The sequence below is a fragment of the Marmota flaviventris genome, chromosome 1 (assembly GCF_047511675.1).
Source record: "Marmota flaviventris isolate mMarFla1 chromosome 1, mMarFla1.hap1, whole genome shotgun sequence".
Taxonomy (NCBI): domain Eukaryota; kingdom Metazoa; phylum Chordata; class Mammalia; order Rodentia; family Sciuridae; genus Marmota; species Marmota flaviventris.
In genome coordinates, this window is record NC_092498.1 from 93964691 (window position 1) to 93989642 (window position 24952).

The window sequence follows — 24952 nt, forward strand, 5'->3', positions numbered from 1 at the left end:
TACATGATAGCATTGTATCATTCTAGGATAGGACGATGTGATGGAGCCACGTCCTTTTAATGGTTGTTAAAAATATCTGTTTTAGGCTTACAGAATTGAAGTTAATAATTGATAACAGCAATTTATTTTGTATTTAAGTTGATTAATTTACAGAAAAGATGTTCTTCATACATATGTTTTCTTAATGTTTGATTATTGGTTTTTTAGTATTAAAAGATTTTGTTTCTGAAGTTTATTATAAAATTGGTTGTTTGGATTTGTGCATTTTTCTATAGAAATGATTTGAGGGAACATCTGAGCAAGTCTAGGGCAGTTTAAAGGGTTATGCTATAACAGCAACAGGAAGGAAAAAGAGTTAGATCTGTGGTTTTAAGGTCTTAGTAACGGGGAATGATCAGTTGAGGGGACCAGTCAGTGAAGGTAGAGGGAAAGAAGATTGATTTCAGACATATATGATGGTATTCATATTCACCATAAACTGTGTTCTGGTGGTAGAGTATTGTTAATTTACTTGATTGCCAGCAGAGATCCATGTTTCACATTTTAACAAAATAAGCTAGCTATCTTCAATTTTTTATTAGAAATTGAAAATTTTTATTTTAACTTTAACGAAGCATTTGTTTACATATTTTACTAAGTTTTGAAACAAAAGTATTTGTATATTCTTATGTGCTAAGTTTGTACTGCAGATAACACAAGATTTATTGTATGGTGGGAATCTGGTGTAGAAAAATTGTTTTATGGGTTTGGCTTGCTGGATGAGAGCATACTGTTAAATGTAGACAGTTGTACTCTACAGCAGTGTTTCAAAGACTGAAGGTTTTGACCCATTAGTGGATCTTGAAATCAAACTTGTGAATTTCTACTGATACTTTTTTCTTAAAAAACAAAAATAGAAAATATCAGGATATTATACTTACATTTTGGGTTCTTTGGAAGGAAGTTGAATTTTTTTTTTTTTTTTACAACTATTATATTGAGTTGGAATGTAACTTTTTTGTTAGAATTTAACTTTTTTAAACTAGGGATTGTCATCAAAAAGTGCAGTATGGATAGGTCAAATCTAAGGACTTTAATCCTTATGGTAAGGGTTGGTGCTCTTGGATTGAGGAAGGAAGACTTTAGTAGATGGCTGTTAAGTCTACGAGTGTTTTTCTTACTTTGGGTTAATATACCATGTGGCTTATGTTAGAGAGATGTGGGACCTATTCCTCCTTGAGAGGAGGTCATTCTCCCAAAGCAGGTAGAAACAAAGGTGTGTCCCAAGAGAAAATAGTAGCATTCAGTGAGTATTCACTGGGCTTTGAGGAAAAATGGTCTTTTGTTTTGTTTTCTCTTGTTCTTTTGTATCATCATATATCTGGAGACTTAAGTTTTGAGCTTGAACCTGAAGAAGAAACAAGTGCTATGTGTGGCTCATTTGCAGTGTTGGAGGCCTTAGGCCAGATACACAAGAAGTCTTTGTGACTCATTCTGGTTTTGTCTAGCTCTTCAGAAGTATATGTAACATACTGGGGCTTTGAGTTCAAAATCTTAATGATAATGGAAGTATACATTATAATGATTAAGAAGGTGGGCTTTGATGACAGACTGGAGTCATCTTGACCTTGCCAACTTACTAGACCTATCTGTCAGGATAGGTTAGTTCCTTCCTACTAATGGACTGTTTCTTTTCTTTTCTTTCTCTTTTCATTTCCAACTCACTGTGGACTGATATTGTAAAATATGTTTTCTAAAAAAGGCCAAAAAAATGTAAATGAAGATGGACTAAGAAAGACAAAGTAAAAGCCCTGTCTTTTTATTAGACATAAAATTTTCTGGTATAAATGTCCACTTTGGGGCCTGAGAATCTAGGAGATGTGGCTCAGTGGTAGTATGCTTGCCTAGCATGGCTGATGTCCTTAATTTGTGGTCCTCAGCACCACCAGATTTTTTTTTCTATATTTCTCTAACATAAACTGATATACATTTCACACACTGACTCACTGGTCTATAGACTATACTTTTAATAGTTCTGGGTTAGACTATTCTGCAGTAACCAGTAGCCTTAGAAATCTCAGTGGGGTTAGCTAAGATGAGGTATTATTTGCCATGCTGAGGTTTATGTACTATGTTTTAAAATAGCATTTCTTAACTTCAGAAGTACTTTAAAGGCTGATAGGAGAATAAGTAAGTATACTCTGTGACTGAGAGTATAGAATGAGGCTGATCCCACTTAGGGTATTTTGAAGTTTTAAAAATCTTCGGTATTTATATGATATTTGTGTTTTATTCTATATTTATTTGCTTTATTGATAGAATGTAAAGATGATGATACCCCTTCTTCCCTACTAATCTAGAAGTAAAAATGGACTTGCTTAAAGATAGAATAGTTAATTTTGTTATTTTGTGCAACTCTGTAACCATTACTGAGTATTTTGGTAGCTTCACTTGAGGTGAGATCAGTTTCTCATTCTTGGTGATATTGACATTGAGTTTGGTGATATTGAAAATTGAGTTGGTTTTTTTTTTTTTTTCAGAGTAGAAATTAGAAGTTTATTAAAGGACAGCAGAAAAGACTTCTCGGGAGGAAGAAGGGGACCCAAGAGGTGGAATCCCGAAAATTGAGTTTTAATTCTTTGTTGGTTGTGGAGTGCTGTCCTGTACTGTAGGATGTTTACCAGGATCCTTAGCCTCTCTACCCACTAACATGCCAGTAGCACAATCCCCTCTCTAGTTGTGAGAATGAAAAAATGTATGCAGACATTGTCAAATGCCATGTTGGCAAGCAGGGAGGTTGCAGAATTGTCTTAAGTGAGAATCACTACACTGGTTGATGGAGAACCATTGAAGGATTGTAGAAGATGGGGAAGAAGTGTTTCTTAACCATATTAGTTCATAATTCTGTCTTCTGGAACTCCAATCATTTAATATTCTTAGTGTTTTCCAAAATTGAAAATTACAATCATCTAGCTAGATTTTTGTTTTTGTTTTCATTTTTTGTAATTGAATCATTAATGCAGATTTTTTTTGTAAAATGTTATCAGTAATTACTGGACATTCAACATTATTATAGGTTAGTGTTTTTCAAAGTATAACTGATGACCCTCACCACATGAAGGATTAATCATGGCCTGGAGCTAAAAATGCAGATTAACTGGTTTCTACCACAGACCCACTGAGTCTCTGGGGAGAGGGCCCAGGAATCTGTATTTCTAAATGGTTCAGAAATTAAGTAACTTTACTGAGGTTTCATACAATCAAATGCACATATTATAAATATTTGATTAATGAACTTTGACATATAGATGCACATCTTATAGCCTATATTCAATCAAGCAAGATATAGAACATTTCTACTGTCCTGAAGTTTCTTTATGTCCCTTTGTAGTTATTCCCTGACTGTTCCAGGTAACCACTCATCTCTTGGTGGGGGTGGGTACTGTGGATTGAACTCAGGATGATTTACCACTGAGCTACAATACCCAGCCCCTTTTATTTTTATTCTTGATTTTGAGACAGGGTTTCACTAAGTTGCTGAACCTGGCCTCAAATTTGCAATCCTCCTGCCTGGGTCTCCCATGCTGGGATTACAGCATTAGCCAGAACACCTGGCGAGATCTGATTTTTATACAGCCGCAGATGATTATTATTATTTTTAAAAAACAGCTTTATTGGGATATATACATTAATTGACTCTTGAAGTGTTTTTTTCTGGGTATTTTTTTGAAGTTTTTCCCCCCTTCTCTAGCTTCTTTATTATATAAGATTTCACATGTGTATAAAACATGAATAGTTAAAATGATTCCTTTGGTTCTTTTAAAAGAATATAGATTTTGTTAGTGTTCCAGAGTTTGATAAATAGTAGGCTTGGGATGGGCTCCTAAAGATCTTTGATTCTGATTGTCTGTTTTTCAATAAAATAAAAAACATTTTTCCCTAGTTTTATTGTTCTTTGTAAAATATATACGAAATGTTTCTGCGGGAACAGTTTGAGGTTTTCATAAACCTTGTTCATGGATTTAGATCAGACACTGAATTAAGACAGCTATGTTCCTTGCTTTCATGGACGTTCTGGTGTTTTTATTTCTGAAATTGTTTTTATTTATTGGCAGTTTATTTTTGAATAGGTAATATAATCACTTGGTTCAAAATGCAGAAGATTAAAAAGGGATAAAATCATTACTTTCCTGCTTCTAGCTTCACATCGCACAGTTTCCTACTTTTAAGCAATCTATGGTAACAGTTTCTTCTAAAGGTTTTGTTTCCTTTTTTTGATGGGAGGGGCATATGAAAATAAAAATGCATGTCCTTCCTAGCCCTACCCTTGGTAGCATATGACAGATTCTTTCTTTTTTTTTAAATATGTATTTTTTAGTTTTAGGTGGACACAATATCTTTTATGTGGTGCTGAGGATTGAATCCAGTGTCTCATGCATGCTAGGCGAGCGTGCTACCACTTGAGCCACATCCCCAGCACCTGATGTAGATTCTTTCTTACCTAATTTTTTCCCATTACTCCATCTTGAATTACCTCATATCAGCATATAAAGAACATTCTTATTTTATACAGCTACATAAATTCATTTTATGGTGTTTCACTCCATTTGTAATGCTGCTATAACAAAGTTCCTCAGGGCAGGTAGTTTTTTTAAAATTTTTTTTTGTAGTTGACATAGTGCCTTTTTTTTTTTTTTTTTTTTTTTTTTAAAGAGAGAGGTGAGAGAGAGAGATAGGGAGAGAGAGAGAATTTTTGATATTTATTTTTTAGCTTTCGGCAGACACAACATCTTTGTTTGTATGTGGTGCTGAGGATCGAACCCGGGCCGCACGCTTGCCAGGCGAGCGCGCTACCGCTTGAGCCACATCCCCAGCCCCCATGGGCAGGTAGTTTATAAAGGACAAAAATGCATTTCTTAAAGTTCTGGAAAGTGGAAAGTTTAAGAATGAACATGGGCAGGTTCAGTTACCTGCTAGTGGCCAAGTCTGTTTCCCCTGGAGGTGACAAATGCTGAGTACTCTCGTGGCAGATGAGGTAGGAAGGGGGAATAAATCCTCGTTTCTATTCTATAAGATTATTGATCCATGAATTCTATCAAATTGGTGATTAATTTTCAACATGAATTTTGGGGACATATACTCAGACCATAGCATATGGATAGCATATGATTTGTTTGACATGTCCTCCTTTTGAGAGACTTTCATTTATAGTATTGTGCTATTACAAATCATGACTTAATGGGTAGCTTGGGGACAGTAGAAATAGAGGCATGGTGATAAAAAGCTTAGGTTATGGAGTCAGACCTGGATTTAGATGTCATCTCTAAAGCTCACCTGAACCTAGGGCAAATAACAGACTTCTGTTTCCTAGCATAAAGTGGGATTCATAAGGTTATTTTGAGAATTAAATGAGTTTATATGTGGAAAAATCCTTAGACTGATGACTGACATATAACAAGCACTCAGATATTAGATATTGTAAAAATATATCAGATTGTGTTGCATTTGATTTTTGACTTTTCTATCGCTACAGTAAATTAAGAACTGTTTTATATCCTTTTGTATCCTCAGGCCTAGCAGGTACTTAATAAACAGTTATGATTTAAAGGTATGTAGTATATACCTTTAAAGAAAAGAAATATTTTAGGATTGAAATGTATTCATTTGTGCTTTGAATTTTTATGTCATAGCAGGTGAATTGTGAGCAGAATTGAAGGAAATTGGAATAAAGTGATTTGTGTGAAACTTGAAAGTTATCCTTGAAAGTTAGACCAGAGTCACTAGTTTCTTGTGTAGTACTAAAAAAATGTTTACTTACTTAAAATTTCAGTTGGTACATTGCATAGCAGCAATGTTGTGCATTAGCACAACTAAAAGTTGTGCTAATGTTTCTTCGCATGAGTGACATTTCATATCTTTATATATTATACAAATTGTTTTCAGATTATAATATAGTTCTTTTCTTTTTGAGGATGATTTTATTAGGTACTGTCAATCAGTTTTAAAGAACACTAAATATTTTGAGTGAGATTATTATTTGTGAAAGAGGAGGCAAAGCCGGGAATGGTGGAGCATGCCTATAATCCCAGCGGCTTGGGAGGCTGAGGTAGGAGGATCTCAAGTTCAAAGCCAGCAACTTAGTGAGGCCCTAAGCAGTTCTGCAAGACCCTGTATCTAAATAAAATATAAAAAAGGGCTGCAGATGTGGCTCAGTGGTTAAGTACCCCTGAGTTAAATCCTTAGTACCCTCACCTCCACCCCTGAAAAAAGAAGAGGCAAAAATCTTTGTAGCAGTCTTACTTTTGTGCTGTTTATAATATTTAAAAAAATAACCAGGGTACCACCTCATTTGTTACATGTAGCATTCTGGGATGTAAATTGATCAGTACAAGAAGAAAATTCTTCAGTAACTAATATACTCTCAAACATCAACATTTTAAACCATTTTTAAGAGTAATTCAGAAAGCTTAATGAATACTTTCATGATTAATTACAAAACATTTCACCAGGAAGGGGAAAATTCCCTGAAATTCTTTTAATCATTTAAGGTTAATTTGTATTTTTTCTTAATGACATATATTTTTTCACGGTTGTTATTAGTGGTATATTAGTGGTTAGTGGTTCTAAACCCTAATTGGGCATTTGAAACATAAACATCCTTGGAGGCTCATTAATTTACTAGGTGGGAGGCATGGCCCAGAAATTTGCATTTTAGGTTTTATAGGTAATTCTGGTGAACAGCCAGGATTGAGAACCTCTGTGTATATTATATTCCAAGGTAATATATGTAAATGTATTCTGTAAACTCTTTTAATGTTTATATAAAGATATTCAATTGATATTTAATATAGTTTTGATGTATCAAGATATATGCAGACTTAAAAAATGTGTATATGATATTACAGTGTTATAATTTGTTTAGTAATTTTTTTCTGGGCACTTCATAGTATTAGTATTTCAGAATAATAAATAGCATTTTTTAAAATGCATATTTTAGTTGTAGTTGGACACAATAACTTTATTTATTTATTTTTATGTGGTGCTGAGGTTTGAACCCATGGTCTTGCACGTGCTAAGCGACGCTCTACCACTGAGCCACAAACCCAGTCCAATAAATAGCATTTTTAAAAGTGTCTTTAACAAACCTCGTTATCCTTTTCTAGTTATTTTTTTTTTAATTTTATTTTTTTATTAGCTACACCAGTTATTTTTTTTAAGCTTGTTTTAATTTACGTATTATATTATATATAAACTGATTAATTTCCCTGCTTTCAGTAGAATACACTGAACTTTTAAAAACCATTATTAGGAATATTTGATTTTCTGCTGTTACTTATGATATGGGGTTATTAAATAATACAATATGAGTTTTGTTTTAAACCATATGTAGTTTTTCAACTGTTGTAAATGTACCTGCCTTCCTCTCAAAGTTTGCTGTTTAAAAAGTGTTGTTTTAGTTGCTCCTTTTTTTTTTTTTTTTAATTTAGGTTCAGCCTTTCTAATAATTGTTGAGCTATTTTGTCATCTGGTTCCCAGCTTTTTATTCTGTATAATCAGTGTGCTTGGTGAAAAGGAAATAAATCTAAGTAGGAATAGTTACTATTCTATGGATGTATAAAATGATGTGTATGTAATTCAAAGGACTACCAAACGAATGTAGGTCATTGTTTGTAATTTGCAAAAACTGTAGATAAAGGACAACTTGTATGCAGCTTTCTCATTTTTAGGGAATGACAAATTGAATACTCTACAGTATACTGTATACTGTATAGAATTAGTCAGTCTTGTATTGGGGTATTTGTATTAGAATAAAAAGTTGGACTGATGTAGGACCATTAGGTGTTACTTGGGGGAGATGATTCACCTGTGAGCCAGCAAGATAACTAGAATGAGTTAGCTGGCTTGTAGCACCCTTCCCCTTAACACTTAGATTTGTGTTAGAGCATGGTGTTGTGCTCTTAGATAATTACCAAGTTATAGTCCCTTCCTTTTTGATGTTTTGAAATAATTTTTAGACTTGCTGAAAAGTTACAGCCTCTATCTTATGAAAGTTAAATATTTGGTTTAAATAAAGGAAATGCAGAAATAATTCTACAAACCTACTTTCATGGCATATGCTAGTATATCTCATATAACTGGTCTATGAGATAAATGCACTATCTGAATTAGTACTGGCCAGGATTAAGGGAAATGTCAAGGGGATAGGCATTTTATGCTTGATAGGAGCATCTTTTTTTCTTTTTTAAAAATTTTTCTTAAATTGGTACATTGTAATTATACATAATGATGGGATTTGATGTCACATATTCATACCTGCATACCATATAACAATATAATTTGGTCAATATAATTTCCTAGTATTTTCCTTTCCTTCCTTCCCCTCCTGCTAGTCCCTTTCGTCTCCTCTACTGATCTTTAATTTTCATGTGATCCACCCTTTCCCCCCAACCTTTCTTTTCTCTTTTTCTTTTCTTGATTCCACATATAAGAGAAAACATATGAACCATGACTTTCTGAGTTTGGCTTGTTTCCTTTAACATAATGTTCTTCAGTTCCATTCATTTTCCTGCAAATGACATAATTTCATTCTTTTTCATGGCACAGTAAAACTCCATTGTGTATAATTACCACAATTTCTTTGTCCATTTATTCATTGTGGACACCTAGGCTGGTTCCATAGTTTGGCTATTGTGAATTGTGCTGCTGTAAACAAGGGTATGCATGCATCACTATAGTATGCAGACTTTAATAATAAGAGCGTCTTTTATTTGAATGTGTGTTGGAAGTTTTTTAGTAGACTTGGGAGGTTATACTGCTTTTTAATCGAAGGTTGGGTATTCTAAGTATAGTTGGTCACTTGGATTCTATTTAACAAATTAGAATGTAATGAAGATAAACACAGGACTTTCTTTCCTGTAGATTCCTCATTGATCTTATTACTTCCAATCTCTTCCTACTTTAATTAATAAATCTTTAAAGATTATTATGCCTACAACTATACTTTTATAAAATAAACAGGTTTTGCAGAACTTTAAATATTAATTTTTCTTATTTATAGTATGGACTTCTAGGGTTATTGTTTAAAAAAGAAAATACTGTTTCTTGGGCTATAACACCAAGATTTTGATTCCCTACTTTAGGCTGAGGCCCAGGTATGTGTTTTTATCAAAAGCTTCTCAGATAACTTCTGATTACAACCAAGTTTGGGAATTATTTACAAGATAACAGTCCAGCTGCTATCATCTATTGCACAACCCCTATAACAACTATAATTTATTTATCATTTTTTGTACTTTATACGAAATGTCAAACTCTTTATATTAGTTATTTCATGTATGCCCTACAGTAATCTGATAGGAATATCATTCTGGTATAAGACTCAGAAAGGTTGTATAATTTACCCACTAGAACACATCTCTCAGTTTCAGCAGATACTGAACTTCAGATTTCTTAGTATGCTTATATAACTGCCTCATATTGTCTCATATTTTCTTTGAAATGTTTAGCGAGTCATTTTAGGACCTTCTTGATTTGGCCTTCTCCTAACTCAGATTGAATAATATTTAGTATTGCCTCTGCTTATGATGTTCTTAAGGTCCCATTATCCATTAATTGAAGGCCCCCTCATAATTACCCATTCTGGAAAATTTTCTCCAACTATATGAATCCTTCATTTACTTTGAACTCCCATAACACTGCTCTTTTAACAGGTAACAGCATAGGTGCACTATTAATTTTTATGTATTGTCAGTTATATTTATGCTTAATGTTGTAGATGTTGTTGGGGTTGTATTGCAGAATTCTGACAAATGGCATGCCCTTTTGAGCTCCCATAGTCTCTAGCTTCAATACATGTAGTACTGACCTTGGATAGAATCTTCTTTTTATAATGAAATATAAGTTGAAGACCTACATTATTGGTAAAATTAAAATTTGCTATAGTGAGATAATCAAATTATTTTGTACTTCAGTAACTTAACAAAGCACTTTTCAAATCTTGTAGATTAAATTTACAAACACAAAAACATTTATCATAGTTTATTAAGAATTTAAATAATATAATTTTGTTTGCTACACAGTTTTTTTTGGGGGGGTACTGGGGATTGAACTCAGGGGTGCTAAACCACTGAGCCACATCCTTAGCCCTATTTTGTATTGTATTTAGAGACATGGTCTCACTGAGTTGCTTAGTGCCTCACTTTTGCTGAGGCTGGCTTTGAATTCCAGACCCTCCTACCTAAGCCTTCCAAGCCTCTGGGATTACAGGCTTGTACCACCCAGCCCAGTGCTACATAATTTTTTAAAAAGCATTTTCCTAGTAACTGTTTCAGTGTAGAGGGCTGCAGTAACAGTAGTAAAAATTGTGTGGCTTTAACAACACATTTATTTTCTCTTGATTCTGGAGGTTGGAAATCCAAGGTCAACATGCCTGTTGGTTGTTTTTTAATCTCTGATTTCTTTTTCTTTTCTTACATAGGAGTCTTATTAGATTAGGACCCCACCCTACGTCCTCATTTAACTTTAATCACTTCCTAACAGGCCTTGTCTCTAAATACTATAGAGTCACAGTAGGGTTAGGGCTGTAACAGAAATTTTAAGGGAACAATGTTCTAGTTCATACCATTTCAATTTTTCTGAATGGCATTATATTAATATAGAAAAGTTGTAGAAAATTTTGAAAGTACAGGGAACCACTAATATTTCACTTATATTTATATTTATTAGGTAGGTAATGCTAGGATGACTATCGAACATTTTATGAGCCATAGGATTTGAAATTCTGACAAAAAATAATTTTGATGTCTTTAAAAAGCTTGTTGGAGGAATATATATATATAAGGTAGTAAAAATAACTTGAATTCTCTTATGAAATTGGTAGGTTTTGTTCAGAATGCTACAATAAAATAAAGAATGCATATATATCATGTGAGGGCATAGAGTACAATAGTGACTGATTAAAATGGAATAAAGTTAATTTTGAGTATATTGTTGATATTTGAGTATGTCTTCTGTTATTTTCATGAGATCTCAGGATTGCAAATGCATTAAGTCATTTAGTCTGGTCATGCACACAGTACTTTAATTCCTCTGCAGTATAACTGCTAAATAGTTGTCTAACCCCAAACTGTCCAATAAGGTAGTTATGAGCATGTAGGGCTATTGATCACTTTAGATTATGCTAGCTTGAACTGAGTTGTGGATCATAGTTAGGATCCATATATTCCCATATAAATTATCTCGTGTTATAGTAATTGTATGTTGAAATAATACTTTGGATTTACTGAGTTAAAGAAAATATATTATTATAAATTAATTTTAACCTGCTTCCTTTTGCTTTTCTAATGAAACTAATAAAATATTTTAAATTATGTATGTGGCTTGCATTATATTTCTAATGGACAGAGCTGGTCTAACCTATTTTAGAAATTCACTACCTTCTGAGGAAGCAGATTTTATTTTTGAAATTTCATTTTCATTTTCTGAAACTTTATTGCTCCTATTTTTAGATGGAGCCGAATGTTTGTATTCAAAGGTTCTCATTTGCCTCCTGAAACCAAAAAAGTCTAACCTCCCTATTTAATCATTTTAAGACAAATTGCAAGTCTTTCTGAGTCTTTTCATTTCCATTAATAATATTTATATGCAGAGGGTTATATCTCTCTAATTGTTGTTATACCCTTCTAAACTTTATTTTGCACGTATTCTTGCTGACATCAGTAACTGTATATCTGTGATCTTAAAATTACAAATCTGTTGTTGAGATCTTGTTGGAATTATCTCCTATAAATGGTTGAGATCTTGTTGGCATTATCTCCTATAATTTTTTACTTGACAGTCATATGAACTTGTCAGAAGTAAAAATAAAGAACATCAGACTTACCCTGTTGAAAAGTAGACCCATAGTGATTTTTTATGTATATTACGTTAGTTTTTTTCTATGTGATTTTTTTAAAAATGGAAAATTAAAAAAAATTTCAGATTTCTTAATAATTTTAACTTGGAAAATGGAGAATTATAGAAAACTGAATTACCTCTAAACTCAGCAAAATAACACAGTGTTAAAATTTGGGGAGTATTCTCTTTCAGTGCTTTTATTTTATAGACTTTTTAAAAAGCTGTAATAAGATGGCTCATGATTTCATTTTTCGTAGGGAAATAATACTTGGGCTATATTATGGTAGATATGTTTATCCTTTTAATAAATTGCAAAACTATTTTTTGATGTACTTGTAACATTTTACATCACTATCAGCAGTGTGTGAGAATTCTACTAGCTCTATATACTCACTAACCCTTGGAATGACCCTTAATTTTAGTTGTTGTAGTAGATCTGTAGAGGTAACTCATTGTAGTTTTAAATTGTATTTTCTTGGTGACTAATAATGTTGAGGATCTTCTTTGCGTATTTGCTGTCCATATATCATCTTTGGTGGTCTATGGAAATCTTTGGTCCATTTTTAAATTGGGCTGTTCATCTTACTGAGTTGTAAGAGTTCTTTGTATATTTTAGATGCTATTTTGTTGAAATGTGCAAATACTTAATTTCTCATTATTAATATTTTTACCTTCTAATTTTAGCATCTGTCAATAATTCTTGCCTGTGGTAGTTGTTACTTTGTTATTTGTCTTAATAGTTTCTGTTTATATCATGCTACATTTTAAGGGGATTATATTGTAAGGAAGAACTTTTATTCATTAATTCATCAATTATTAATATTAGTATGGACCCATGGATATTAATTGATTGCTCTTTCACATTGGCTCTCATATCTTTTTAATGTGACCCTGTCATTTTTTGAGTTCTTCCTTATTTTCTGGCTTATCTTGATTTTTTTCCTGATTAAGGCTTGGAATCAACCATTGCCTAAGGTTCCTTTTGTTTGAGAATAGTATTTATATACTAAATCTGGGCATTAGAAGCATCCCTATTGGAGTATCATGCTTCTACTATTTTGAGCAGACAAAGGTAGGGAACACATGTATTTATGTACATAAACACACATTTTTTTTATTTTTGGTGGTGCTGGGGATTGAACCCAGGCTTTGTGCTTGCCTCACATGCACAACTGAGCTATATCCCCAGCCTCATAACCACATTTTTATTTCTGTATATGTATACAGTTATGAACCATAAATTCATAACTGGTATACAGATTCCCATCTAACATTTTAGGGTTCACGCTAGTATTTGTTTTTCTTATTTGTAACTCCTTTGTCTTTTAGAAATTGCAGTACTTAATGTGTACAAGGCAAGTGTTCTACCGCTGAGCTACAACTCCAGCCCCTTACATAAATATTTATAAAATTTTTATACAGCTGGGTGCAGTGGCATATGCTAATCCCGGAAGTTTGGGAGGCAGAGGCAAGGGGATCTGAATTTCAAACCCAGCCACAGCAATTTAGCGAGACCCTGTCTCAAAATTAAAAAGAAAAAGGATGTTATACACAGATAAAACTTCAGAACTGCTCTAATACACGTTTACTTATTAAGTATAGTGTTTGTGTATACTTCTTTTTGTTTCTAGCCTTATACCATTATAGTCAAAATACTGTTTTCTGAAGTTACTTATCTTTTCTTTAACTCCATTCAGTGTCTTTATGTTCTTAATCTGAAATACAGTTAGTTTCACTTGTTATTTTTTGTATTCCATTTTGGGTTCTTCTCAAATCCTGGTTGATTTTGATTATTTCGTTGTTATTGTTGGGATATATGAAACATGGTGTTAATAGTCACCTCTTTATAATGAGTGTACTCAGAAGTATACTTCCCTCTTTTTTTTTTTTCCCCCCTGTTCTCATTTCCCTTTTCTTTCTACCACTTTGCAGTCTGTCTGTAGAGGTAACCAGCTGTATAAGTTTCTGGCTTTTTCGTCCTGTCTTTTCGGATAAATGAGAAGATAATGTGTGAGAAAGGGGACATTTACCTGAGAGGTAGCAGCATATTATACAATACATTCTTGTTTTTATACCACCTATATTGAGATATAATTTATGTACCTTAAAACCCCTTTTATGTGTACTGTTCTGTGTTTTAGTATATTAAGGGTGTGCAACCATTGCCATTATCTGCTTTTAGACATTTTCATCACCAAAAAAGAACTCTGTACTCATTAGTAATCAGTCACTGGACCCTCTCCTTCTCAGATCCTGGCAACTACTAATCTACTTTTTGTTTCTATGGATTTGTCTATCCTGGACATTTAATATAAATGTGGTCTTTTGTGAGTGGCTTCTTTCACTTAACAATGTTTTTTAAAAAAAGATATTTTGTTTTCATTGTAGTTGGACACAATACCTTTACTTTATTTTTATGTGGTGCTGAGAATTGAACCCAGCGCCCTGCACATGCTAGGTAAGCGCTCTACTGCTGAGCCATAACCCCAGCCATAACATAAGCCATGTATAATGTTTTAATGTTATCCATACCTTAGGAGTACTTTATTCTATTTTATTGTTGGTATTATTCCACCGTATAGATAATACTTACATTTCGTTTATCCATTCATCAGTTGGTTATAGGCATTGGAGTTTTATTTATTTATTTATTTTTGCTATTATGAAAAATGCTGCTGTGGACATTTAAATAAGTTTTTATGTGGACATATTTACAATTCTCTTGGATATGTATACCTTAGAATAGAATTTCCCAATTCTAGGGTAACTCCATTTCAATTTTCTGAGGAACTGCAAACTATTTCCTAATTACCACCAGTTTATGGGAATTTTAATTTCTCTACATTCTTGTTCACACTTGTGATTGTCTCTTAAATTTTACTTATCTTTGTAGGTATGAGGTGGTTATCATTGTGATTTTAATTTGCATTTCCCTAACAGCTAATGATGTTTGACATATATGTTTATCTTTGTAAGAATATCTGTTAAAATTTCTTGCTCAAGTTTTAATCGTGTTATTTGTCTTTTATTAAGTTGTAGGAATCCCTTATGTTCTGGATATAAATTTGTTATTAGATGGTTTGCAAATATTTTCTTTAATTTTCAGTTTTCATTTACTTGGTGGTGGTGTGTGAAGCACTAATGTTTTTAGTTTTGATGAAATCCAGTTTATCTGTTTTTAAAAAAAAATTGCTTGTGCTTTTGATGTTCATGTTTAAGAAACTTCATCCAAGATCATGAAGATTTACTCTTTGTTTTCTTCTAAGAGTTTAATAGTTTTATATCTTATATTTAAGTCTTTGGTCCATTTTGATTGTTATATGTGATGTGATCTAGGAAATCTTTTTATGTAGATATTCATGCCTTTTGATAGGCACAGTGTTGAATTTATAGATCAATTTCCTGTTTATAAGATCATGTCATTTGCAATTAGAGATAATTTTACTCCTTATATTTACAATTTAGATACCTTCTTTTTATCTTGCCAAATGCCTTTTCTTGAACCTCCACAAAGTGTTGATTAGCAGTGACATGAGTGGACAACTATGTCTTGTTCTTGATTTTAGAGTGAAAGCATTCAATCTTTTACCATTAAGTATAATATTGTGGGTTTTCTTAGATGCCTTATGAGTTTGAGGAAGTTCCCTTCTGTGCCTCATTTGTTAAGTGTGTTTATTTTGAAAGAGCATTGAATTTTTGTCAAATATATTTTCTTTTTCTACAAAGATGGTCATATGGTTGTTGTGTGTATTTACTTAATTTAGTGTGTTACATTGGTTAATTCTTAGATGTAAATCCAGCATATTTATTCTGGGATAAATCCCACTCTGGTCATGGTGTAATTTCTTCCATATTGCTAGAATCTGTGGCTAGTATTTTAATGATGGTTTTGGGGTCTATATAAAGAGCACTGGTTTGTTGTTTCCATTTGTGCATTTGGTTTTGGTATCAGTATAAAATTGGTCTCATAAAAGAAATTGAGAATTGTTTCCTCCTCTTGTGTTTTTTGGAGTAGTTTGTGAAGGATTGGACAATCTTTAAACATTTGGTAAAATATACCAGTGAAGACATCTGGGCTTGGGTTTGTCTTTGTGGGCAGATTTATGCTTTTGTTTAATTTTTTGTTTTGGTTATCTCTGTGTGTGCACACATGCATGTGAGAGAATTTTTGATTCTAATTTAATCATTTATTTGTCATAGGACAGTTCCGATTTTCTGAATTATTTTTGTTTTTGCAGTGCTAGGGTTGGAACCCAGGGCCTCTTACATGGTAGACAAATGTGCTAACACAGAGCTACATCCCCAACCCTTTTGTTGATAGACAGCTTGAGTCAGTTTTGGTAGTTTGTGACTTTCTAGGAATTTTTATATTTCTTCTAGGTTATCTAATTTGTTGGCATATAGTTGTTCATAGGTTCCTTTGAAATATTAAAAAAATTTTTTTTCTAAGAGGGTAGTGCTTTTTCCTTTGTTATTAAATAATTTGAGTGTTACTTTTTTTTTTTCGGTCAGTCTTGCTAAATTTGTCAGATCTGTTGATGTTTTCAATGAACCAAATTAGAGTTTTGTTGACCGCCCCCCCCCCCATTGTTTTCATGTATTTCTTTTATTTCTCATCAAACCTTTATCATGTTCTTATTTTTGTTTGTTTTGGGTTTAATTTGTTGTTTTTCTAGTTTCTTGAGAAGAAACAACTGCACATGGTCAGTTCCTTCTGACTTGCTTCTTTCAGGGTTCTCTTTGTCTTTGCTTTCTTTTTTGACAGTTTGAGGTTTGGGTCTCATTTTATCCTGTTTGGCATTTACTGATCTTTTAATGTGGAGACTAATTTTTTTCCTAACAAATTTGGGAAGTTTTCTGCCATTGTTCTTCAATACTTTCTCTCCCTTCCTCCCTCTCTCTTCCTCTCTTCTCTTTTTCTCTCCTACTCTAGGAATTCCCATTATACACATATTGGCATGATTGGTTTTGTTCTGTGGATTTCTATGGCTCTTGCCCACTTTTCATATTTAACTTAGATTGGTTAATGTTATTTGATCAATTTTCAGTTTTGCTGAGTTTTTTCTTCTGCCACATCTAGTCTTTTGAGCCTAATGAAAAGAGGAAGCCAACTCCACATCATTTTTAATAAGTGTAAAATGTATTTTATCAATAAATAAATATTAAAGTGATGGCTCAAGCACAACTAAGAAGACGAGACTTAAACTTATGAAAGACTTTACACATAGGTGCTAAAAATATTCTGGAATGTCAGTTTGGAGCAGAAAGGAAAACTGAAATGTCAGATATCATCTTTAACAAACAGAAGAAAGCAGGAGTGTAGTAACTGACAAACTTAAGAAGCAGGGGGAGGAAATATACTACTATTAAACAGTTTTTTTTAGAAAGCTAAATTCTAGCTGTCCAATAGAAACATAAGGTGAACCACACATATTAACAGTTTATACAGTTATATAGTCTAGTAGACACATTAAGAAAGTAAAGGTAAAAAGGTGAAATTAAATAATAAAAACTTTAATATTTTATGTTACCAAATGTAATCCATAATTCTATCATTTTAACATTCAGTCAATATAAAAAGTTAAAGACTTTATTATTCTGCATTCTTTTTATTTGTAGTAAACCTCTATAATCTGATGTACATATTAAAAACTTTAGAACACCTCATTTGATGGGGGTAGGAAAGACAGTGGAATGAGATGGATATCATTACCTTAAGTACATTTTTTTTTTTAAAGAGGGAGAGAGAGAGAATTTTTTTTTTAATATTTATTATTTAGTTTTCTGCGGACACAACATCTTTGTTTGTATATGGTGCTGAGGATCGAACCCGGGCCGCACGCATGCCAGGCGAGCGTGCTACTGCTTGAGCCACATCCTCAGCCCCTTAAGTACATTTTTGAAGACATGAATGGTGTGACTCTACTTTGTGTACAACCAGAGATATGAAAAATTGTGGTCTATATGTGTAATATGAATTGTAATGCATTCTGCTGTCATATATAACAAATTAGAATAAAAAATAAAAGAGAAATTAGAATTAAAAAATCATTTGGAACTGGTCACATTTCAAGCCAGGTGCAGTGACTCATATCTGTAATCCCAGTGATTTGGGAAACAGGAAAAAGGATTGTAAATTCAAGGCCAGCCTAGGCAATTTAGTGAGAGTGTGTCAAAAATAAGAAAAACGTGGACATAGCTCAAGTGGTTATCGTGCTTAGTTCTCAAACTGCTTCCCTCCAAAAGAGAGAGAGAGAGAGAGAGAGAGAGAGAGTGTGTGTGTGTGTGTGTGTATGTATGTATGTATGTGTATAACTAGTCACATTTCAAGTGCACAACAGGCCCATAATATCAGTGACCAACATAATCAGCACAGATAGAGAACATTTTCATCATTGCCAAAAGATCTGTTTTGAGAGAATAAATTGAAATGAATAGAAGGACCCAGTACTGGCTGAGAATGTAGAAATGTAAGGTACTCGGTTACATGATTGTCAGAATTTAAATGACTTACTTGAGGAGCAGTCAGAATTTAAATGACTTACTTGAGGAGCAGTTTGGTTTTGTGGACCAAAAGCTTAAATCTTCATTCCCTTTAACTCAGCAAATTCCAGTTCTACAAATTTATAATCTTGAGAATATGTAAGATTTAAATAGCAGCATATTTTAAAAAAAAGCCCTGTTAATAAAAGTGAAACATTATAAAACAAGTTCCTTGAACAAGTGAAATAAAAAACATTATGGTATGTCCATATATCAAATGCCATGCAGATATAAAAGCACGGGTTTAGAAGAATAGACATGGACAGATAAGGGCATACTGAATAGAAAAACCATTTTCAGACATTTGGCAGAGTGACAGTCAAAGAAATTAGATCTCAGAAAATTCTCTCCACCACTAAAATCAATGAGAAAATAGGCAAGAATGGTCAAAATTAACTTTCTTAGAACTCTGGAAATTAACCAAAAGCTTGTAACAATTCAAGGAATATTTGGAAAACAAAGCTGAATTTTCAGGAGAAAAAAATTTATTTTTTTGTAAAACAGTGTGTCATATGTGCATCTACATATATATTTAATTTTAAAATCCAAAGGTGGAAAGACCAAATGTTTATCATTGAATTTGAAAGTAATTGATATAATCCTTGGATCTGTATAACCTGATTTTTAAAAATCGTAATTACCAAGAGGTGAAATAGAATTCTAACATATTAAGGAAATTTGGGTTGTATGTTATTATTTTTCACCACTTTGATTTTTTATTGGAATCTTGTTTTGTGAAGATTGGGGGAGTTTTGAAGGTTGATGAAAATCCTTCCAGGATAATTTTTAATTTTCCTGAGATTTTGGTCTTTATTAGGCTTGCATTCTTTTACAATTCCCCTTGCTTATTTTTTTTTTATTGTTGTTACCAAAAAGCATGTTGAGCAAATTTCAAAATATGTTGTGATTTTCTACTCTGATGGAAAGATTTGTTAGAGCAAATACAATACCATACCTTTAAATATAATGATGGGATTTTAGGTATCAAATTTTAGTGACTTTATTCTGTGTAACAAGAACATGGCAAAAGAACATGAAGAATTCTTGAAAAGTTTCAGTTATATAAGCATCTTTTTCTTTAAGTAGTTTTGATTTCTAGAAATAAGGTTAGATAAGTTAAACATTGATCTTATTCCACATTTTATTTAATTTCCAGCAAGCAGTGGCATTGTAGTTTTTTCTTCTTTCTTTCTTCCTCCCTCCCTCCCTTTCTTCCTTCTTTCCTTCTTCAGGATTGAACCCAGGGCACCTAACCCCTGAGCCACATCTTGAGCAGCCTCCCCTGCTCCCCCTTTTAAAAATATTTAGAGACAGGGTCTTGCTGAGTTGCTTAACTCGCTAAGTTGCTAAGGCTGGCTTTGAGCTTGAGATCCTCCTATCTCAGCCTCCCAAGCCTCTGAGATTACAGGCATGCCCTACTGTGCCCAGCTCTAGGTTTTTTTTTTTTTTTAAATATAAATTTTCGCAGAAATAGAATATAACTAAAAACTATGAATATATTCATCTGGAAATAGTGATTAAGGTTTCTTTTTACAGAGCTGATGTTTAAAATCAAAGAATACTTTCAAGACCTTAAGGTTTTAGGTAGAAGCCTGGGTGAATATACATTTATTTATAATTCTCATACTTATAAATACCATGGTTATATCACTTACATCTATAAATAATGTTTCCTTATCCAGCAATTATATTTCCCAACTGGCACTGTGAACATTTTGTTTGTTCAGGAAAAGAATCAGTGGGTGGTTAAGTCTTCAGAATTACAAACTGGTTATTTTAGAATTTGGGGTTAGGAAAGATTCTTATGAGATATGAAAAGTTTGTGCCTTAGTCAATCAATATTGTGAATAGTGTACTATCTAAATAGTATTTGGAGCCAGGTAGCTTTAGACTTTTATTTTTCTATTTGATGGGATACTTTTATGCAAATTCTGTGATAATTTATTTTACAGCAGTAGTCAAACCAATTTGTCTTTGATTTTTGAACACTTTTTTTCAGAAGAAATGATTCTGAATGCAGTCCTCCACCATTTTTGGTTATCAACTCTGTAAATGACACTTTGCTAGTACTATAGAGATGAATATGACAATTCTACCCATCTAGGATATCAGTCATATGAGGGAACCATAAGTGTTTCAAAATCATTTGATTTTTGAAATAACAAAATATTTTAATAAGTAAGTGCAAAGAATTATCTACTGTAAACCAAACTAGTCACTCTTCTTACTGTGTAACAGTTACTGCATTTCTTAAAAGTTACTGGCAACTTTACTTTCAAATTTTAGAGTCATATTTCATTTGACTTCTTTTCTGTAGCATTCCACACAGTTGATTGACTAGTCCATTATTGAAATGGCTTTGGTTTTCCTCATACCTTCTCATTGTCTAATCTTTCACATCCTACCTATCAATATTTTAGGGTTATAGGGCTCTGAATTCCCTTCTTTTTTATCTATAATCTCTTTTTGGGAATTTAGTCCCTTCCCAGTCATAATCTGTATTTACAACACTAACTAGTCTTGGAATTTCTGGAGCCATGTATTTAAATCTGCCTACTGGACATATCAAATAGATAATAGGCACCTCAAACAACCATTTCAAAGCTGTTTTTGATTTTGTGTTTCACCATTCAATCTTTTCTTCTACCATTACTCCTTTTTCCCCTAGGAGATGTCAGTAGCCATTGAGTTGTTCAAGCCAAAAATCTAGAAATTATCTTTCATCTCTTTTTCCTTCACTAATCACATCCAGTCCATCAGCAATATCCTCTTAACTTTATCTTCAAAATATTTTGAATCCTTAATCTGTCATTGTTTCCGTACCATTTTAGTTCAGTATATCTTTCTTTTCTGGACTATTGCAGTAGCCTCTTTACTAGTTTCTTATTTCCACTCTTCACCTTGCAGGGAGAACTATCCTTAAAATACTAATCAGGTCACTTGCCTGTGGAAACCCTCCAGTGGCTTCCCATCTTACCTAAAATAATATTTAGACTTTCTACTTTGGCTGAGTCCCACATGATCATACCCTGCCTACTTCCCTGACCTCATTTCCCATCACTCATGTCCTTGTCCATACCTTCCTTTGTTCCTTTATCTTCTTTTCTACCTCAGTTCATATACCCTTTTTTGTTGTTGTTGTTCCTAGAAATACCAAGTTTATCTCTAATTTAGGGTCCACTTTTTACCTAGAATACTTTTCCCTCTTTTCTTAGTATGTACCAAAGACTATTCTGAAGCTAAAGCAATGAATAAGACACAGAGCCAGGCTCTTTAGATGTTTTTGTTATGTCTTTTGTCTGGTGGATTCTTTGAAGATGCAGACTAAAATACCATAATTTCTGAAGTTTTTCAACTCTCCCAGATGGCTTCTTTTTTGATACTGCAATTTATGTAATTCATTTAATCTCTGCCCTGATGGAGCTTACAATCTTGTTAGCAATGGGGTAGAGAAAACTAATAAACAGTATGATTAACATACATGTTAGATGGTGGTAAATTTAAGTACAAAGCAAGCAGCAAAGTACTAGGTGAGGAGTGGATTAAATAGGGTGGACAGGCACATCTATCTTTGAAGGTGACATTTGTGTAATGATAATCTCTTACAGAAAGAAAAAGCAATGAGTGTAAAAGTCATGAAGTTAAAGCATCCTAGTGTGTTTTAAAAGTGGTTAGACATTCACTGTGTCTGGAAGAAAAATTAGTAAGGCGAGTTGTAGGAAACTAGGCCAGGATAATAGCAAGGCTAGATCTTGAGGGCCGGGGTGCTTGTCAATTGGTGGTTCTTAGCTCTGGCTGTTCATGGGAACTATCTGAAGAGCTTTAAAAGTACTAATGGGTGAGTCCTACTCCTAGAAATTGATATAATTGATCTGGATGGAGTATAACCAGGGCATTGGTATTTTATCAAAACTCCCTAGATGATTTCTAAGATGCAGCTGAAGTTGAGAACCACTGTAGGTCTTTTGTTAGGGATTTGAATTTGACTTTTGAGGGAGAAGTCATTGGAGGGTTGTGTCATGGGAAAAATAATTTTGTAATTAATTATGTTTCAAAGTAGATTTTCATTTACTAAATTTAATTAACTATAAAACTACAGTAATGCCTTAACTCTCTCAGATTGGTAGAAGTAGGTTACAGATTTGTATTTGTGTAAATATGTACACTTTTCACAGCAAGTTTGTCCAGTGATTGTCTTTTCTTCTCTGTTTCATTAATTTTCACAGCTCACAGTTTATCCTATCTTGCCATATGTTGCTGCTTACTATCTTAACTTTCTTCCCTTTCCTGTATCTAGTCTACATTTCTTTTAACTCTGAATTTCACTTTAATAGAATTGAAATGTAGCATTGTATGAGAAGATTTTTAGTTAAAACATTTAGGTTTATCTGATTTGGGCTGCTATTAATACAGTGACTGACCAAAAAAAAAAAAAACCCACAAGAAAAAAGAAACTATGAAAATATTTATATTTTTTTTCGTTATTGAAAATTAAAAGCTTTTGCCTGTGTATCTTCCTGAAACTATACTTCTGTCATCTTTCAACCATTTCATGTGGAAGACTTAAGATGCAAGGCATAGTAATTGGCCTTTATAAAAACATAGGAGTCTTTTGTTCTATATTTCAGCAGGATAACTATTGAAAATGAATTTTAACTCACACTACAGGATAATAGCAAGGCTAGTGTGAATTTTAACTCACACTACTTGATGTCCCGTAAACACACACAAAAAAAGACCAAAATGTGTAGAGAAGTCTGTTCTCAATTTATTTGTGATTTACATCTATTTTGTTGAGTTACATGTAAGTAACTTTTATTTTTCTACCTTTTGTTGTGTTCCAATGGATTTGCCACTCCTGTTTGGATTGAATTGTCATTACAATTCTTGGAATTCCTCGTTTACTGTTCCCCTGTGAATTTGTTCTGTTTGGAATCTGGAACACTGGAATGATGGAACTGTGTTCTTTACAAAGTAGCTGTAAGTATACTACATAATTTATACAGAGACATTTTTTCATTTTAAGTTTACTTAAATTTAACTCACAGTTGGATGAAATGTATACTCAGGAAACCTTAAATTTAATACATATTTTAGCTGTACTTATAGTAAGCTTTCAAATATTGACTTTAAAATGCTATGTTAAGATGAGTTTCCTGATTATTAGCATTAAAATTAGCTTTTCAATTTAATCAACTGAGTTGGCTTATCAATACTTGGATTAAAAACTATGAGTGAAAAAAGATTATTGATAAAATATTTTGCTACATATGTGATTCTAGTGAAGAACGTAGATGACTTTGTTAAATACAAATGTGTTGAATTAATGCTTTGATCTCCTGAGTTTTTATTAAAGTACTGTTGTAAAAGTGGCCAAAACTTTTAAAGAAATATGTATCTCTAAGTAGTATTTGCCATTATATTGTCATAATGAATAAGACTTAACCTCCAAAGTGAAATTAGCCAGTAAGACTCTACTCCCTCAGATGGTCTAAACTATGGGCAGTGTTTCTTACCAATGGGCAAGTTATAACTCAGACTTATTTACTATACCAATTTAGAATTAGATTTTTAAAAGTTACTTATTAAATAATCATTGAGGTCATCGGAGAACAAAAAACTCATATAGCAAAGAAATTATGATGTACTTAAAAATCTGGATAAATTTGATTTCCTTGAAGATTGGCAAGATCATGTGAAACCTTGAAGTGGCATAATTGGACCTGGCATAATAGCTTGAAAATTATTGTTTGTTGATTGACATTGATCATGAGAGCGTTCAAGAATTTATGAATAAATTGCTTTAAACTAAACTTTATTTCATTTCATGATTCAGAAAACAGATTTCAAGAGACTCATACCTGTGGTAATTAATCAGTGAGAATAAAGGTTATAGTTAAAAAATATTCATAACACATTTTTAGGGGATTTGAGTTTTTGTTAGTAAAAGTGCTTTTTTATTTTGTTTGGATTAGTTGGTTAGAATCTTCTTACTAATTTATCGTCAATTGAAGTCTGCTCTGAGGGAGGTCTAATTTTTATGTCATTCCCTTGGGGTTTTTGTAATTAGCCATTATGTTATCAATCAATTTGAGCTCTGTTCATTTCATCCATTCTGCCATTAACTAATACTTTTTATTGGTATCAACCTAAAAAAATTGGATTTTCTATGAATAATATTTTGTATAATTTTAAAAGTAGATTAGTAAATAAAACTTGAAATGTCTGATAGGATACTGTTGTTGATACATGAATAACTTGCCTCTTTTTACCTTTCTCAGCAACCGAAGAACCTTGAAGGCTACGTGGGATTTGCCAATCTCCCAAATCAAGTTTATAGAAAATCAGTGAAGAGAGGGTTTGAATTCACACTTATGGTAGTAGGTAAGATATGATTTTGCACTAAAATGGAGTTTTGGTTTCAGTTAAAATATTGATTAGCTCTGAATAAATTTAAGACAATAATAAAAAAATAGCGCAAATAACTACAGTGAATGTATGTTATCGTTTATTTTTTATATGGTTACATTTTCAA

General features: G+C 32.7%; 1 protein-coding gene across 2 annotated transcripts in view; it reads left to right on the forward strand.

The window, feature by feature from the left end:
- Septin7 (septin 7) overlaps positions 1-24952 on the forward strand; it is a 98501-nt gene that overhangs the window by 1895 nt on the left and 71654 nt on the right. The window contains exons 1-2 of one of the 2 annotated variants that reach the window (XM_071614006.1): positions 23241-23397; positions 24699-24801. The exons of the other annotated variant lie outside the window; for it this stretch is intronic. Of the exons in view, the coding sequence (XP_071470107.1) occupies positions 24792-24801 (10 nt within the window). The 5' untranslated portion in view covers positions 23241-23397; positions 24699-24791. Of the gene's footprint in view, positions 1-23240; positions 23398-24698; positions 24802-24952 lie in introns of those variants that run through there. 2 annotated transcript variants of the gene reach the window in all.